Source organism: Protomyctophum bolini (genome assembly GCF_963924005.1).
Source record: "Protomyctophum bolini genome assembly, chromosome: 5".
Taxonomy (NCBI): domain Eukaryota; kingdom Metazoa; phylum Chordata; class Actinopteri; order Myctophiformes; family Myctophidae; genus Protomyctophum; species Protomyctophum bolini.
This window is the reverse complement of record NC_137866.1, coordinates 5511488-5529328: the sequence shown is the minus strand read 5'-3', so window position 1 is coordinate 5529328 and position 17841 is coordinate 5511488. Positions and strand designations below refer to the sequence as shown.

Genomic DNA, 17841 nt, shown 5'->3' with positions numbered 1-17841 from the left:
GGTATCTCGTACCATTAACAAAGATACATTGAAATAAAAGGCACATAACAAATATACATATTCAAAAATAGAAGGAATTAATGAAATATTATAGAAACGATACACAAAAAAATTATTACCGCAAATATCTTATATGACGAATATAGCCGATTGTACAAGCTCATGACTTGTTGCAATGCCATTCGTTTTGAGATAGCATCTGCTAACCATCAGGATGCTGGGGGTCTAGTGGTTTAAAGGCCCACTGCAGCCCAAAATAATGTTTTCACTTAACAGGTCTTACAACCAAGACTAACAGATTGTTTTATTTTGCATTTGTTGTTGTTGATTTTATCACGTACTATAAGAGGTGTGCATCGGGACTGGCCTCGATGTATCTATCTTTTCTGTATCACTGGACACCATGGCTAATGTTTAATCCGTTCATTTCCAAACCGCACTGATGTATAAAGAATAATCACCTTGCCCTAAACAAATGTATCGGCTAAAACGCTATAGCGGCATCGATAATTGAACGCGGCCAAATCACGATGATAGTAGAATGGCTTCGGGCCCGCCGGTTTACCAACTCGCCGCAGCGAAAAGTGGAGAAAAACAAGTCTCTCTCTCCCTCTATCCTCCCTCCCACCCCCCCCTGGGTTCCATAATATTTTGTATTGTTAAAAAATAAATCAGTGTTTGAATCCTGTCTGTGCCTGCAGTTCACTGTACTCCAGGTGTTAGTCAACGGAAACGAGTAAACACAACCTTTCATTCAGGCACATGCAGGCGGGATTAAAACACCTCTTCATCGAACAATAAACTGAATAATGCGAGACATCAAGAGAGCCCCGAATGGAAGGGTAAAAGCCGTGGCTTCTTCGAGGGTATAAAGCGCTCTAGATTTTGAATTGGTAAAGTAAGGAGTAGTATACGAGAGGCGTGGGTCCCGTTGTCGACAACCACGGAGAGGCCTTGACATCAAGGAGGAAGTCAATGGCTGTTTTGTCATAGTGGGGTTTGTTTGGTGTGCATTCTCTGTGGATTAGCCACGTTTTCTGAAGGATCAAATACATGCATAATTCATAGGACGGGGAATACTAAATGAGGGGTGACGATAGCGCAAAGAAAAGGGTACTGTGCATTTATTGAACAAAGGCTATTTATCTGGGGATTTAACCCATTCTGGGCGGGAACCCCTTTTGGTGTTTTAACTATAAGCATTATGTTATGCTTTTAGCTATTGAAAAATAGCAGATCTACAAGCTCATAGCGCGCCACCGAGTGGCTCGCTATGAGCTTGTAGGTCTGCTATTTTTGAAAAGTCGTGAAAATGTGCCGGAAATCTTTGAATATATATTTCAGAGCGAACATTTTTAACTAAAATATTGGCTTCTGGGGGGTCCCTGGAACAACATATTTTCAGATGGGGGTCCGTGGCCCAATAGAGATCATTCTGGGGGTCCTTGACATGAAAAAGGTTGAGCACCACTGACACAGAAACATGGGTTTTTCAGAAAGAATTTAAGATTTCTTTCATCGACCTCAGTCCAAAATGTGTTAAAGCGTACCATGGCGGGACAGAGAACTACTGCATACCGTGTAACAAAACAATATAAATAAATGTTTTCCCCATAATTTCCCTCCATACAGCAGCAGTTATTATCAGCCACTGGAGCAGTGTGGAGGAGGTGCTATAAAACACACTGCCCTATGGCTGTGTTTTGGTTGTTTTCACTGTTTTCTTAGCCTTAAAACCTCCCTCTCTACCCCCCAAAAATAGTGAAACAAATCTAAATGTGTTTCTGTAGTATATATTTAAACACCACCACACTTACTCCAGTGGCTGACGACTGCCGTTATAGAGGGGGGAAAAATACATATTGTTTTGTTATGTAAACATTTCCATTTCAAGGACACCCAATAATAGGCCCCATGCAGGCCCCTCGTTTTAAAATAATGTGCGTCAGGGACCCCATTAATGAAAATGAAAATGAAACGGTTCCTCGGTTTGCATGGGGACCCCCCTGGAACCTCGTCACGGACCCCTGAGAGGTCCACGGTCCCCACTTCCAGAACCACTTGTTTAACCCATTCTGACCTGAGATCAGATTCTAAAAATGTTCTTCTACATCCTGACAGTTTTCTGAAGAAATCTATGTTTCTATGTCAGTCGTTCTTCGATTTTTCAAAAATAGCAGACCTACAAGCTCATAGCGCGCCACTCGGTGGCGCACTATGTAGATCTGCTATTTTTCAATAGCTATAAAGCATAACATAATGCTAGCACCAAAAGGGGTTCCACGTGACCGTTGAGCGCAGTATGTCTGCTGGCGTTCCAGTGCTTTAAGCCGCTTTAAGGTGTGGACGACATTATAGCGTCTGTGTTGTCGGCCATGCGTGATGTCATAATTGAGAGGAGGAGCCGATTGGTGGAGGGAGACACAACACAGGAAAGAGAGAGAGAGAGGAAGTCCAGTTGATGGGTGGCGGAGTGTGTGTGTGTGTGTGTGTGTGTGTGTGTGTGTGTTCTCTGTTCTCCGGCCAAGACAAACAGGCCTGAGGGGAGAGAGGAGATATGCTGGACTGACCGTACCGCACGCGCACACACGCACGCACACAAGTGCACACACACACACACACACACACCCCCCCCCACCCAAGCCTGGAAAACAGTTAGCAGACACACGTGCATGCACACGGCCTGTGTGTGTGTGTGTGTGTGTGTGTGCGTGCACACAGCCTGTGTGTGTGTGTGTGTGTGTGTGTGTGTGTACACAGCCTGTGTGCAGCACGGTGGAATTTAAAGGGATCTATCTCTGCTCCATCACTCACACTGACCCGGTGCCGCTTGACACTTAGCAACTTAATGTATACTCCATCGCACTGCACTGGCCACGCTCTGGTTTGGACCCAGGAATACAGACACGTGCACAGAGGGGAGGACATCTTCTTAAGACATAAAGGTAGTAGTGAAGCCTTCTCTCAAAGCGTCTGATGACTCGGTCATCACATTATTGGCTCAGGAATGTGACTAAATAAACTAAATACATCTCCGTGAAGTCAAGGCTTCGTGGGGTGTGCAATTGAAAATAAGTCATTATTTGGGGTGAACTACTCCTTTAAGCCATATATATATATACACTTTGTCTCAAGAGAAATCGGGAGAACAGCCGATCTACAAGCCCACAACGCATTGCATCGCAACACATTGTGGGCTTGTAGTGGGAGGATCGGTTTCAGAAAGACCTGTAGATCTGCTATTTGTTCCACCATGATTGATATCTGATGTCATGCATTCTATCATTCCATCTTTTCAGCTTCTAGAAGTCAAGGCTTTCCTCAGAATACTAAATAAGTCGAAAGGTAAAACTAAAACGTCTTCATGCAATCATAAACACACAGAAACCAAACGGATTTCAAACACACAACTGAAAAAGGCAATAAAAACTAAAATGGATGTATATTTCTCCACATTGGAGACGTCGTCACACACACACACACACACACACACAGAGAGAGAGAGAGAACACACGCAGAGTCGCAGACTATTCCATATTTGATTATGTTTATTTACTTAAGAGGACATTATGTCTTTAAATAGATATTGTGTAACAGACTGTAGAGGGAAACGGTGTGTGCGTGACTATGTGTGTGTGTGTGTGTGTGTGTGTGTGTGTGTGTGTGTGTGTGTGTGTGTGTGTGTGTGTGTGTGTGTGTGACTGTGTGTGTGTGACTGTGTGTGTGTGTGTGTGTGTGTGTGTGTGTGGACCTCCCACTGTGTTGTGATGGATAGACACTTTGGGTGTCTCTATTGTCCACAGACGTTACTACAGCTGACTGGAGATCAGTGGACAGGAATGCACCTTAATGTGTTATTTTAATGTGTGTGTGTGTGTGTGTGTGTGTGTGTGTGTGTGTGTGTGTGTGTGTGTGTGTGTGTGTGTGTGTGTGTGTGTGTGTGGACCTAATCTCACATCCGAAATAAAGACTTGAACTAGCATGTAGAATTCATTCTCTCTCTCTCTCTCTCTCTCTCTCTCTCTTGAATACTGCCCTGGTGATTGCCGTTTTTCCTCCCGGAATTTTCCCCAGTGAGGGGGATAACTTTGTAATATGCTATTGGCTGTTTGTATTCTTTTTGGAAAAATATAAAAAGATACTCCTGTGGAAAGGCTATATTATTTGACTTATATTGAACCTATAAAGAATTTAGTATTATTTAGTATTATGTAAGGTTTTGCCCCCTCAAATGGTACCTCGTCAGATAATCCCCACATATCCTACAACAACTTCTGTGAACAGACTTCACTGTAGTAGCTTTTCATAAATTATATTTGTACTTCGGCTGTTCTGCTGTCATGAAAGTTTATAGTTAGAGAAATTCAAAGTCCAGCCGTCTGCTGTCCAGCCTCTCCCACCCCTCACTGGGTCAAATTCTGGGAGGAAAACAGAAACGGGGCGAGTAGTCTTGTTACCTCTCTCTCTCTCTCTCTCTCTCTCTCTCTCTCTCTCTCTCTCTCTGTGTCACACAAAAGCAGTGAAAGTACAGTAGCTCTACAGTGAGCGCGTAGATCAGATATTTCCACTATACTTCTGAATTGTTAGGAACGTACCGTTTTTTTTACCAGTATAACAGTAACAGTAACTGTTTTAACCGATTGCTGTCAACAAAACGTATTGTTTTTCTTTGTTGTTCTTGTGTTATTGTATCATTGTTGTTCATGTAATCTTGGCATCACTGTATAACGTGTCCCTCAATGATCTCTCAGAGGATTTAAATAAAAGGTTGAATGAAAATGTGTCGCTGTGTCCCGGAGCAAGGCACACGACCCCTAAACATCTATAGAAGTGTAGAGAGCTGTGGCGGGCCGGGGTGGTCTTTGTACATCTGACAGTGGTCCGGAGCTGTGGCTGGGTGGTGGTCCTTGTAATCTGACAGTGGTCCGGAGCTCCCAAAACATTGGAGAAGCAGTGAGTGACCACGGCTGTGCAGCAGACTGCCAGTCTGTGTGTGTCTGGCTGCCCTGATGTCATTATGTCATTACTCTGAGCCTAAGGAGTAAATGTCAAACCGTACAGTCTAAAGTTTGACAGCACCACACATAGAGCTAGACCACATAGAACGGAAACATCAGTCTATGAGTCTCAACATCAGTGTTTCAACTACAGGGGTGGGATCTTTTAGGGTTTTAACAATTCTGGTTCCTTAACGGTTCCCTTGAACCATTAAAAGTATTAAAAGTGTCATTGTGGCCTTCATTATAACTTTTGTTTTGATAAATACAAATTGCATACATAGTTGACAGTAGTGGTTCTCAAAGTGAGTTGCAGAGAGCCTCTCGGTTAATTGAGGGGTTTCCAAATGGACACATACAGGTCTGTAACTCTTGAGATTGTAGTTGTACACTCTCAGAGTTATTGATGGTCCTCCAAATTAAGTTTCAGCACCACTGGTGTTGGACGTTAAGTCCACATACCAGCTGTGGAGGGGGGGTGGTTCTAAAATGTGATGGAACTGATTCCAGATTCCTCCGGTTCCGGATCCAAAGCCTAGATTTAACTGTAACCCTGTGACTTCCAACTGGTTCTGTGGCCACATGGAACCTGGTATCGCTTTACTGGGCCAACACCCCCCTTTTCTGGGCCAAACATTCAGCCAAAGGCAACCTAATCAATCTACAAGCTCACAACACGTCGCACCATGACGCGTTGTGGGCTTGTAGGTCGGCTATTTTAGGCAAAGGGATTTGGTGTAAGGAGAAAGAAGGAAGTTATATAGTCTGTCAATAAGGTTTAGAGGGTGGTGAATGCAGGCTTAAAATGATACTTCTAATAGTATTCTGCGTTGAATTAAACGAAACCACATTTTAAAAGAAAACACTGCTAGATTCAACACTACGCTGTAAACTGTTCAACACTAAAACAGGGTCGTATAGGGTCCTAAAACTAATGTTTTCAGAAACCTTGCTGTATAAGTTTAAAATACATAAATGAGCACATTTATGATGCCTGCGTCATTTCGCCATGCACAGATTGTCGTGGGGCACGCACTCACAACATGCTTACAGAAGTTTATGTGGAACGGTTATAGTAGAATAGAATACCAGTGAAAGATTATATTAAAAAAAAAGCTTTTGTTTAACTCACAAACGTACGTGATATTACTTTTAATTGATCAATGGGATAAAAGACCGGATAAAGATATGAGTTGATAACAATCTATGTCTCGTATGTCTGTGCTTTTAGCGTTTGGCAGAGGGACAACATGTCTCTAGTCCAATGAAATTAAATAAATGTGATTCATTAAGGGTCTCAGCTCCTATTAAGCAACAGTCACACAGGCTCAGTTAGAGCCATGGAACACAGTCCGTCACATGACAGACAGGGACCCGTACTACTGTTTACTACTCTGGAAACGTAAACATGCCACAAACCTCCTTTCTCCAACATCCCCCTGTTTAAGTTTACATTTGTTCATAAATGAATGCCCCACTCAACCCTTTTCATCTCAAGGTGTGAGTGAACGGGTGAATGTAAATGCATACTGTAAAGCACTTTGGATAAAGGCGCTATAAATAAATGTATCATTGTATTACCATTTTTTACCATACAAGATTGTTGCACAAAACTAGCGAAAATAGCTGATCTACATGCTCACAACTCTGTGAGCTTATAGTACAGTAGATGGGTAATCTTGGCAGTGGTTAAGTGGTTACGTCTGTCTTTGGGGGGTTTCATATATATTTATAAAGATCTTGTGACTATAGATAATAACTACATTGATCCATCGGAACACAGGGTCTTTTTTAAACACTGCTATTTGAAATCTGATTTAATTCTATTTGGCTTTTCCCGGGGGGCTTTCCAGCATATATCTGAGGCTTAGCCACGGTTTCTCCCCAACGCCTCGTTTCATAAAAAGATGCTACTATTTTGGAGAATAAATTTGGTGTCAATGAAGTACATAATGGTCTCTGTGGGGAGGAAACCACCTAACTAGTTTATTTCCTACTTTTTTTAATCAAAGCTATTAAAGCATCTAACTTCACCACCTCTCTCCCTCTCTCGTGCAACTCATTGACAATACAGTATATTAACAGTTTTGACTCCATGAAACGCTTTACCCGCATTTTAATCAAATATTCTACGCTGCCGAGATTGTTTTATTAACCCATTTTGGGCGGGAACCCCTTTTGGTGTTAGCATCATGTTATGCTTTAGCTATTGAAAAATAGCAGATCTACAAGCTCATAGCGCGCCACCGAGTGGCGCGCTACGAGCTTGTAGGTCTGCTATTTTTGAAAAATAGAAAAAAAATAGAAACATAGCTTTTTCAGAAAACTGTCAGGATGTATTAGACATTTTTAGAATCTGATCTCAGGTCAGAATGGGTTAACTTTAGAGCATACGCTGAAGTATTTGCATCTTTCAACGACGAAAGTCCGGCGAAAAATGGTCCGTCGACTTGGTGATAATCAGCACCAGAGCGGCCATGACAATGCGCTACAAGATCCGCCTCAACGGCGTTGTAGTCCAAACAAACCCCCCCGTCCACTTACATCGGGCTCAATTTCCCAGAAGCCCCTAGCAGCCCAGCCCAGCGCAAGGGTTGATTTCCGGTTTCGTCATCAGAACACGATGGCCACGTCACCAGGTCCACGGCAAAGTTTATTTCGAATTATTAAAATACGGCGAATTAAACGCATTAAACAAATGTCGGGTATATAGCGTATTATTAAGCAGAGTCGATCGTTTTGATTAAACAATTAGCGGTCGTCAAACTGTTAAGTCACAATACCAACTTTGATGAGGCAACGATTCACAATTTAGGCGTTTAGCAGACGCGCTTAATCCAGAGCGATTTACAGTAAGCAAGAACACCACATGGTAATAATAATACATCACATTTTGGAGTTAGGTGGTTTCTCCACCGACAGCAGAGATATATTGTATCCAATTAACAATATATAAATTCTTCATTGGGGTCCCCCAGGGGGGGGTCTAATCGTATCCTTTTGTCTTTCCACACCAAATCTCTTCACCAAAAACATAGCCTTATATCTACAGTTCTACACGCTTTATAGATAAGACTATTGTTGCTGAACGTTGTCCCATGATGACAGGCCCAGAATAGGGAAGCTAGCTTTCATGACGTTAACCCATTCTGACCTGAGATCAGATTCATACGAGGTTTCCACTGGACACACACTGGTCTGATTAACCCATTCTGACCCGAGATCAGATTCTAAAAATGTCAGTCGTTCTTCGATTTTTAAAAAATAGCAGACCTACAAGCTCGTAGCGCGCCACTCGGTGGCGCGCTATGAGCTTGTAGATCTGCTATTTTTCAATAGCTAAAGCTTAACATGATGCTAAGACCAAAATGGGTTCCCGTTCAGAATGGGTTAAGCCGTAACTATCAGATATGTTCTGGAAAGCCCCGCGCAAAGCCAAATAAAATTACACCAATTCTCAACTTTAATTTGGATCAGAAGCGAGGAGGACCGGTAACTACAGTTGAACAGGAGCCAAGATGGCTGGACTGGAACTCTTTTTACAGAGCTGATTATTAGTGTGCACTGTTCTCATAACTTAATGTGCACTGTTCTCATAACTTAATGTGCACTGTTCTCATAACTTAATGTGCACTGTTCTCATAACTTAATGTGCACTGTTCTCATAACTTAATGTGCACTGTTCTCATAACTTAATGTGCACTGTTCTCATAACTTAATGTGCACTGTTCTCATAACTCAATGTGCACTGTTCTCATAACTTAATGTGCACTGTTCTCATAACTTAACCCATTTAGGCCTCATGTTTCTATATCAGTGGTTCTCAATATTTCATGTCAAGCACCCCAAAAAATGTATGTAATTTAATTGGCCTCTGCCCCCCATCTGAAAATATGTTGTTCCAGGAACCTCCCCCCAGAAGCAAAGATTTGAGTTAAAAACGTTCGCTCTTAAAGAATATATATTCTAAAGATTTGCACCACATTTTCCCGATTTTTCAAAAATAGCAGACCTACAAGCTCGTAGCGCGCCACTCGGTGGCGCGCTACGAGCTTGTAGATCTGCTATTTTTCAAAAGCTAAATTATAACATAATGTTTAAAGCACCAAAAGGGGTTAAAATAAAGATATATTTGCTACACACAGCCTGAAACATGACCCCAGTCTGTAACATAACCAGACTTAAAGATTCCCTATAGGCACTCAAGCATAGTTGTTATCCTTAGATATAGATATGAAATAATAATGGTGTCAGTCTGAGTGAAGTGCTGACACCATAAACTTGTTCCAAAGAAAATATGAAAGAAAGTTTTTAAAATGTCCAAATCATTGCAGGACAAAGAGCTCACATTACACTTATTGATTTGGCAAACATCACAATACAAAAACACTTTTCAGCGCTCTGAGGAGAGACTCCGTGCCATTTCTCTATTGTGACGCGAGCCAAGGAAATAAATGGAAATATGAATAATATTTATTGACTAAACGGGAGACACCCAGATTAATGCCTTTCTCCGTCTCAAAAAATATTTATTTACTGTAACACAATAAAGTCCAACAGTAATAACACACGCTGCAGAAAGAATCAATTCACACAAAGCCAAATCCCCAAATACCTCACTGCCAAGAACTGGACTGTTATATTTACACACGCACACGTGCACACACGCACACACATACGTGCACGCACACACGCACAAACATACGCGCACGTGCACACACACACACACACACACACACACACACACACACACACACACACAGCGATGGAGAGAGAACAGAGAGAGAAGGAATGTAATAGCAGCAGCTGGGAGATATGTTATCAGAAAATTAGCAGCAGTAAATTTAATAGAAACTTGTTGACATGGTGTGGCTGTGCACGTGTGTCTGTGCACGTGTGTGTGTGTGTGTGTGCATGTGTGTGTGTGTGTGTGTGTGCACGAGTGTGTAAATACACAGACACACACACACACACACACACGCGCACACACACACACACACACACACACACACACACACACACACACACACACACACACACGCACACACACAGAATCCAACAACAAACCCACAGAACTAATGCATGCACTGAGAGAAGAGAAATAGTTCAATTTGCTGTAGATTAAAAGTTCTCAAATTGAAGTCAGAGCACAGAAATGTGATTGCATATATAGAGAATATGAGAATATGCCCACTGCCTCGGCTAAATATAACTCTTGTGCAGTGTGCACACACAGACAGGTATGATCATCCTTCCCTTCCCGCGTTTGATTACAGTTGATGTAAACGGTAAATGGAGCATTTATATTGCACCTTTACCCAAAGCACTTTATAATGTGCATTAAATCCACACATTCACACATTCACACATTCACACACACACACACACACACACACACACACACACACACACACACACACACACACACACACACACACACACACACACACACACACACACACACACACACACACACACACACACACACACACACACACACACACACACACACACACACGGATCGTGGAGGAAACCTGCTCTGCTCATCGGGAGCAATAAGGGGTTCAGTGTCTTCTTACTCAAGGACACTTCCGACGCCAACTTTGGGGAAAATCGAACTGGAAAAGCTTCCATTTCCCAAGAGGTCGCTCTACCTCCTGAGCCACTACCACTCCTGATTTACACATCACCCTGCATACAGTTTAAGACATTTCAGTATCACAGGGATATAGTAGGTTTAAAGGAGAATTTCATGCTAAAAGGCTTTCTTACCTTTATTTGTAGTCATTACGTGACGTCCCCACCAAAGAGGTCCAGGTGTTATTTTGTGCAAAACCTCCTTATTGGCTATTTCCCCTATACCATAAGCCCTAAATGAATTTTATTGAATTGAATGGGAATTGAATGGGGCTATGGGGTGTTGTGCTAATTCGCTTATTTCCATCACTCAAAACAAAAAAAATCTATATATCCCTCTTCATAATGTAAATAATATCCCAAGCGGCACACTTTACTACTTATTTCCATGGAAAAAAGCGAATTAGCACAACACCCCATAGCCCCATTCAATTCCCATTCAATTCAATGCAATTCATTTAGGCCTTATGGTAGGGGAAATAGCCAATAAGGAGTTTTTGCAAAAAAAAACACCTGGACCTCTTTGGTGGGGACGTAACAACTACTATAAGAAAGGTAAGAAAGCCTTCTAGCATGGAATTCTCCTTTAAGTGGTTAGTGTACAGACTATATTATGGACAGAAGAGAACTCTGCTATAGAATCCAGTGCTGGCTGGTTCTGGTTGCAGAGCAGACACTAATAACTGTGATGCAACACTTCATACTAGACCAGAGAGGCTTCAGAGACGCTGCATTCTATAAAAAGCAGCAGGAACATTACAAAAGAACCACGCAGTAGACGCTGCACTCTCCGACACGACAGGAGACATGATTTTATATTGATGTCGTCAATATTATATCACAGTGCTGACGTCAGACTGGCATGATAACGGTGCTGACACATCTTATACGTCATCTTTATGGATCCCTTTATGTTTTGTTTCCTATACATTGATTCCATTGCTTCCTACATTATCCATTTTTGAGGGGTGCTAGCCCCTCCTATGCCCAGCGTTGTGTGTCTGTGTGTAGTGTACCACGGAAATGATTTGCTTGGCTGATCACTGGATATGAATATGATTACGTTATGTATGATGATAAGAGTGCCCCTCACTTCACAAGTGTGATTTCTTTTCAGTATTTTCAGGAAGAAATCAAAGACAAATCTAAGAAATTAGAAAACAAATGTGCAAGAAGTATAGTGAAAATATATATAAAAGACAGACAGACAGACAGACACTTTCAGAACATGCACTCAGTAAGAATAAATAAAACGCTTGTGCCTTTTTAAAACACTCAGAGGAGACAGAAGAACATGAGGTGAGGTCACTCTGTCTCAGTCAGTGAAATGACTTCACCAACGTTTATGAGGTAGAAAAGCTTCTTCATCTGAGCAATGCACCAGTCCAACACACCCTCTCCTCTGACACACACACACACACACACACACACACACACACACACACACACACACACACACACACACACACACACACACACACACACACACACACACACACACACACACACACACACACACACACACACACACACACACTCACACACACACACACACACACACACACACACTCACACTCGTCCTTGTGTTTCTCTCCCCTGAGACAGAAACATCCAGGATGTTATTTCATCTCTCCCACCCTCATCCATCCATGAATACATCCATCCATCATCCATCATCGATAGGGCTGTCACCATTACAAATTTAAGCTGACAATTAATTGTCACACGAATAATGATTTAATTGTGTTTTTTTTGCATTGAACGTTGGAACGTTACAATTTGTATTTCCGTTTGCCATTTAGGCTTCGTAATCACAAATCACACAGGGCAGATTTCCAAATAGTGGAAATAGTTGATCTACAATTAAGCTTATAACACGTTCGTGACGTGTTGTAGATCAACTATTTCTGAAAGAATGTAATAATAATTATGTAATAATATTTGTGACAGGCCTAATCATGTATCCATCCCCCTCCCCCCTAGCCTGGATCCAGCCCAAAGACCCCGCCCACTCTCTGAGTGGACTGCATCTCTTGGTCTGGTGTTGCACTGTCACTGTGAACCTATCATTTCTTCGGTACAAACATGTATTATCCAATGAGAATCGGTGGTATAGGGGTGGGTCTAACGAACAACCAATCAGCGCAGAGGCCCGTTTTTAGTGTCATCACACAGCGCAACACACATGAGGAAGGAGGGAAAAATGACAACAATGGCTATTGGTTGAGGGAAATTCTAATGCCCTCCCCCTTGAAATCGCTCAGACAGACAGGAGACAATGTCAGACTGAAGCTTCAAGAAAGCTACAGTCTGATAATCAGGCTACCTCCACCCCATCCATCCATCCTACCTTCTTCAGGTGTCCGCTGCGGGTCCCCACAAACACCACGGTGTGTTCTCCGTAGGTGTACGCGGCCACGGAGCCCATGCCCTCCGTCCGGTCCTCGTACAGCGGGGTCCCCTCGATGACCCGGAGACCCCCCAGGGGCTGGTTCAACACCAGCCCACAGAAGTCATCTCCGATCTGCTTGGGCTGCGGAGGAGGGAGAAGAGAGACAAGAGTGTCAACAACAACATGAACATCACATGAATGTGATGTTCACGTTGTTGTCAGGCAGAAAACCTTGTATCATTGTCTGTCCTGATGAAGGTCAAATAGACCGAAACGTTGACCAATAAAGAGCAACATTTTCGACAAGTTTCTGGCAGTGTGCGGGACCCTTCTTTGTTTTTCAAAGATAACCTTTTTAAGTATGCTTTATTGCCCTATGCACCTGTCACTAGCCTTCTGAGGTGTGCATCGGCCTTTTGCTAAAAAGAAAACCTTGTATCGAGTCTATCGACATGGGGGTGCATACTTAGTTTAGACTAGTCATTGGTTAGACATGGGTTAAGGTTAGGTTTAGGTGTGCTGCCCCGTGGGAGGTTAGGTTTAGGGTGAGGGTTTGAGATAGGTTGTAGTTGTAGGACTAATAATGACTGGTCTAACCAAATGACTAGTCTAAACCAAATACTGCCTTTTTTAGTAGACGGATTATCTTTAAAACAGCCGATCTACATGCAAGGAATCACAATGTCCTTTCTTTCCCTAATGGGGGTCGGAAAAATGTCCTCCCTTCCCCCCGAAAAGCAAAAAAAGCCCCAGACACACCGAATCCCCTCTTGACTTAACCCATTTAGGACGGGAACCCCTTTTGGGTTAGTTGTTGCCATGTACACTATACAGTATATAGCAACAATCTTTTTGTAAATGTAATTTTTGAATAAATATTTACTAGTTTTAAAGAAAACCAAGAGTAGGAGAGTAGCGACACGCTTTGATCTCGCCGTAAAGCGTGTGCCTATGGGCTATAGTTCCAAACATTGCTCCTATATGGCTGGAACTCTCCCATTGAGATAGAATGAGCACTTCCGCATTCCATTGTTACAATGGGAGTCAACGCTATAGTGTCGCCACTCTCTTACTATATTACTCTGATTCAACCATAAAGTGACAAGTGCTTTTACAGCCTGTTAATTGCAACACTCCAGCGGTCAAATCACCCACTAGGTGAGGAGCAAGTTAAACATTTAAAAATGCATTTGGACGTGATAGAGATGTATTCCCTGGTCAAACTGTATGCATTGCAGCACTAGAGCCAGATAATTTGATATGATTATGCAGCCAATTTTTGGGCAATTTCAACCGGGGCGTCCCGCTTTTCCAAGTGCACTTGTGCCATGGTCTCTGGAGACAGGCGGACGCTACCACAGATGATTAGGTTTTTGAGCGGTGCTAACCGCTCCCACGTGTGGATTGAGTATGTGTCTGTCCCCATCACAAAATGTACTTTTTAAATAAACCAAGGCAGTATATAGAACAACTTGTTGTGACAAATATGTTCCTTTGTACAAAGACAGCTTTACCAACAGGGAAAAGCCCCTGAACAATGAATGTCTCTATAATGTCACATTTGAATAGTAAGACCACATGCACACTGCGCGCACGCACACACACGCACACACACACACACACACACACACACACACACTGCTGTGCATAATAAAGGATGGAGGTCAACTACAGTACGTTCTCTGTTCTCTGCCCCTCCAATTCTATCATACCTCTCTGTCTCTCCTTATCATTCCATCTTTGATAGACACTCTCTCTCCCCCTTCCTTTGTCTCTCTCTCTCTGTCCCATTCTCAGTTTCCACTGTCTCTCCTCCCCCTCTCCCATCATCACCACACACACACACACACACACACACACACACACACACACACACACACACACACACACACACACACACACACACACACACACACACACACACACACACACACACACACACACACACACACACACACACACACACACACACGAGACCCCCTGCTGTGTGTCTAGTTGATGTGCGTGAGGGAGGCACTGAACACTGAATGTCTGAGGATGAGTTTGTGCGCGTGCGTGCGTGCGTTTGTTAACCCAGTTATGTCCTTGTGGTCGTTATTATTCACTCAGCCCATTCATTAGATTAGTGAATGGTAACCATGGTTACCTGCAGTGGTAAACATTGCAGTTTACAGCTTGGGGGCGGGGTCAGGACCACACTGGACCACCAGTGCAGTTAAGCCTAACCCTGAATGAAACTCAGACATCATTCTAACTCTAACCCCTAAACCTAACCTCTAAATGCCTAAAATGCACAATTTTATTTTATTTTTTATTTTTATTTTTTGTAATACATACGGTAAAACAGCCATTTATCTATTTCTCAAATTCTACTATAATTTCCAGGACATTTAGCCCTCAAACAGTATACCGGTGTTATGACACACACACACAACACACACACACACACACACACACACACACACACACACACACACACAGCGTGTGTGTAACTCACGGTGTTGATGCAGGGCAGCTCCTTGTTGAGTAACCATGGCAACGACAGGCGTCCCTCGCCGCGGTAACAGGAGCGTATCCTCTCCCTCATGGCCAGGTTGATGTGATGCAGCGTGAACAAACACAGCACCGTCTCCCTGGGGGGGTTGGAGCGGTTCTTCTGACCCTGTGGAAACAACAACAGCATTTAAAACATTAAACAACAACAGCATTTAAAACATTAGAAAGGTGCCATTCTGTGGTTTGCAGCACCAGCACGATGCTGCTTCATGTGGGAAGCCATTTGCACACTCATGGGCTTATAGGCCTGGCTCACACGGTCACAACAGATTGATGTATAGCTGATGCATGAGACTTGTTTTACTGATGCAAGCTCGCAATGCATTTCCAATGGGAGTCACATGGTTTGACACAACATTTTTGTTGTATGAGGGGGAGGGGGGCAGTCGAAACACAGCCGAAAGCAGGTGTCAAAGGCCTGTCAAAACACATTTTAGTCGACTAAATCAACTGTAGATTTAGTCGACTAAAATCGTATGACATTTAGTCGACTAAAACACTAGAACATTCCAGGTGACTAAAATGTGACTAAAACTAAGTGAAAAACTATTCAAGAGACTATGACTAAAACTAAAATAGAAATTTGCTGCCAAAAACAACACTGGCCCAGTGGAGCCCCGGTATTAGTCAGACTACACCAACAGTCAGACTACACCAACAGCGCCTCCTCCTCCAAACCCACCTGGGAGAAGAGCACAAACAGGACGTCCTGGTCCTCGGAGAGGCCCAGGGCCTGGGCCAGCCGGCGGCCCGGCTTGTGGCGGTAGGCGGCCTGCACCAGGCGGTACTCCACGCCGTCCTTGGTGCAGCCCAGCGGGAACTCCACGTAGGAGTAGAACTCCGTGTCGTTGGAGCACATGCGCACGATCTTGGAGGTGAAGAACTTCTCGCCCGTGGCGTCCATCTGCGTCAGCTGCGTGTCCAGCTGCAGCGTCAGGAAGTAGACGTAGGTCCCGCTGGAGAAGCCGTAGATGTAGTAAATGTCGAAGGCCGGGTAGAGAGACAGCGTGTCCGACGGGATCTTGATCTGATGGAGTTCAGTTTACAATGTAGGCATTTAGCAGACGCTCTTAATCCAGAGAGTATTACATTAAAGGGACACTTCACCCTTTTTGCAAAAAAATATATGTTAATGACGTTTAGAAGCTTTAGATCACTTTCCTGGGGGTCTTTATGTGTGTAATATGTGGTTTTAGATATTTTAGATTGTAGCAGTGAGCCTGTTGTCTCTGATGTCATGGACACTGGTCTCACTACCTTCCTGGACTACAATTCCCATAATTCTTTGGTGCACTGCTCCTCCTTGTGGATAGGGGGGAGAGCTGTCTTACTGAGACAACATGTAGTCCAGGAAGGAAGTGAGCCCAGTGTCCATGACATCAGAGACAACAGGCTCACTGCTACAATCTAAAATATCGAAAACCACATATTACACACATAAATACCCCCAGGAAAGTGATCTAAAGCTTCTAAATGTCATTAACATATATTCTTTTGCAAAAAGGGTGAAGTGTCCCTTTAAGCAAGAACAAAAAAGCATGGGAATACATCACATAAAAAACATTTATCATGAAACATGCGTAAGATAAGAACGTAACAGTGGAATATCTATATAATGAAGCTATACATATAAACTATACATCTAAACTACTATGCTATACATATGTACTATGACGTGCTATGACTACATACAATGCAATTGTAGTGCGGTCTACATAACATGCTATAAGTCTGTATCAAATGCTATCTAAGTCTACAGAATTGCTATCTAAGGGGGTGGGGTAAGTGCTATGGACCATGATGGAGTCTGAAAAGGTGGGTTTTCAGACTACGGCGGAAGATTGGGAGTGATGCTGCAGTTCTGACTGCAATGGGAAGTGCATTCCATTGATTTCATTGAATGGTTGATTTTCATTGACAAAAACGTGTGTATACACTATATAAAATGTACATAAGGACTTCAACAAATAAATTGTCTTAGCGAATATCACTTTTTTCAATTCATTGAATGATGTTTCTAAAATTATTTGTATGTTTTTATATGTCAACAAATTGATTAACAGAAACATTCAGAAAATACAATCCATAATGAATAAATGTATACAATTTAGATATAACAGCAAGTAGAAAGCAAAGAAAAAACATGGGTACTGTAAAATGAACTAGTATCAACAGGGGTGCAAACTATTATTTTGGGCTAGTACTCAAAGGAGCACCTGCCCAAGTAGTTTGGTGCGCACAGCGCACATCGATTATTGT

The 17841-nt window shown here is 42.8% G+C and overlaps 1 protein-coding gene across 2 annotated transcripts in view; it reads right to left on the bottom strand.

Moving 5' to 3' along the window:
* plxna3 (plexin A3) overlaps positions 1-17841 on the bottom strand; it is a 129062-nt gene that overhangs the window by 108565 nt on the left and 2656 nt on the right. For both annotated transcript variants that reach the window (XM_080764364.1, XM_080764363.1), the window contains exons 4-6: positions 16265-16609; positions 15524-15688; positions 12985-13167 (exon numbers count right to left, since the gene is read on the bottom strand). In XM_080764364.1, coding sequence (XP_080620490.1) covers positions 12985-13167; positions 15524-15688; positions 16265-16609 — 693 coding nt within the window. The remainder of the gene's footprint in view (positions 1-12984; positions 13168-15523; positions 15689-16264; positions 16610-17841) is intronic.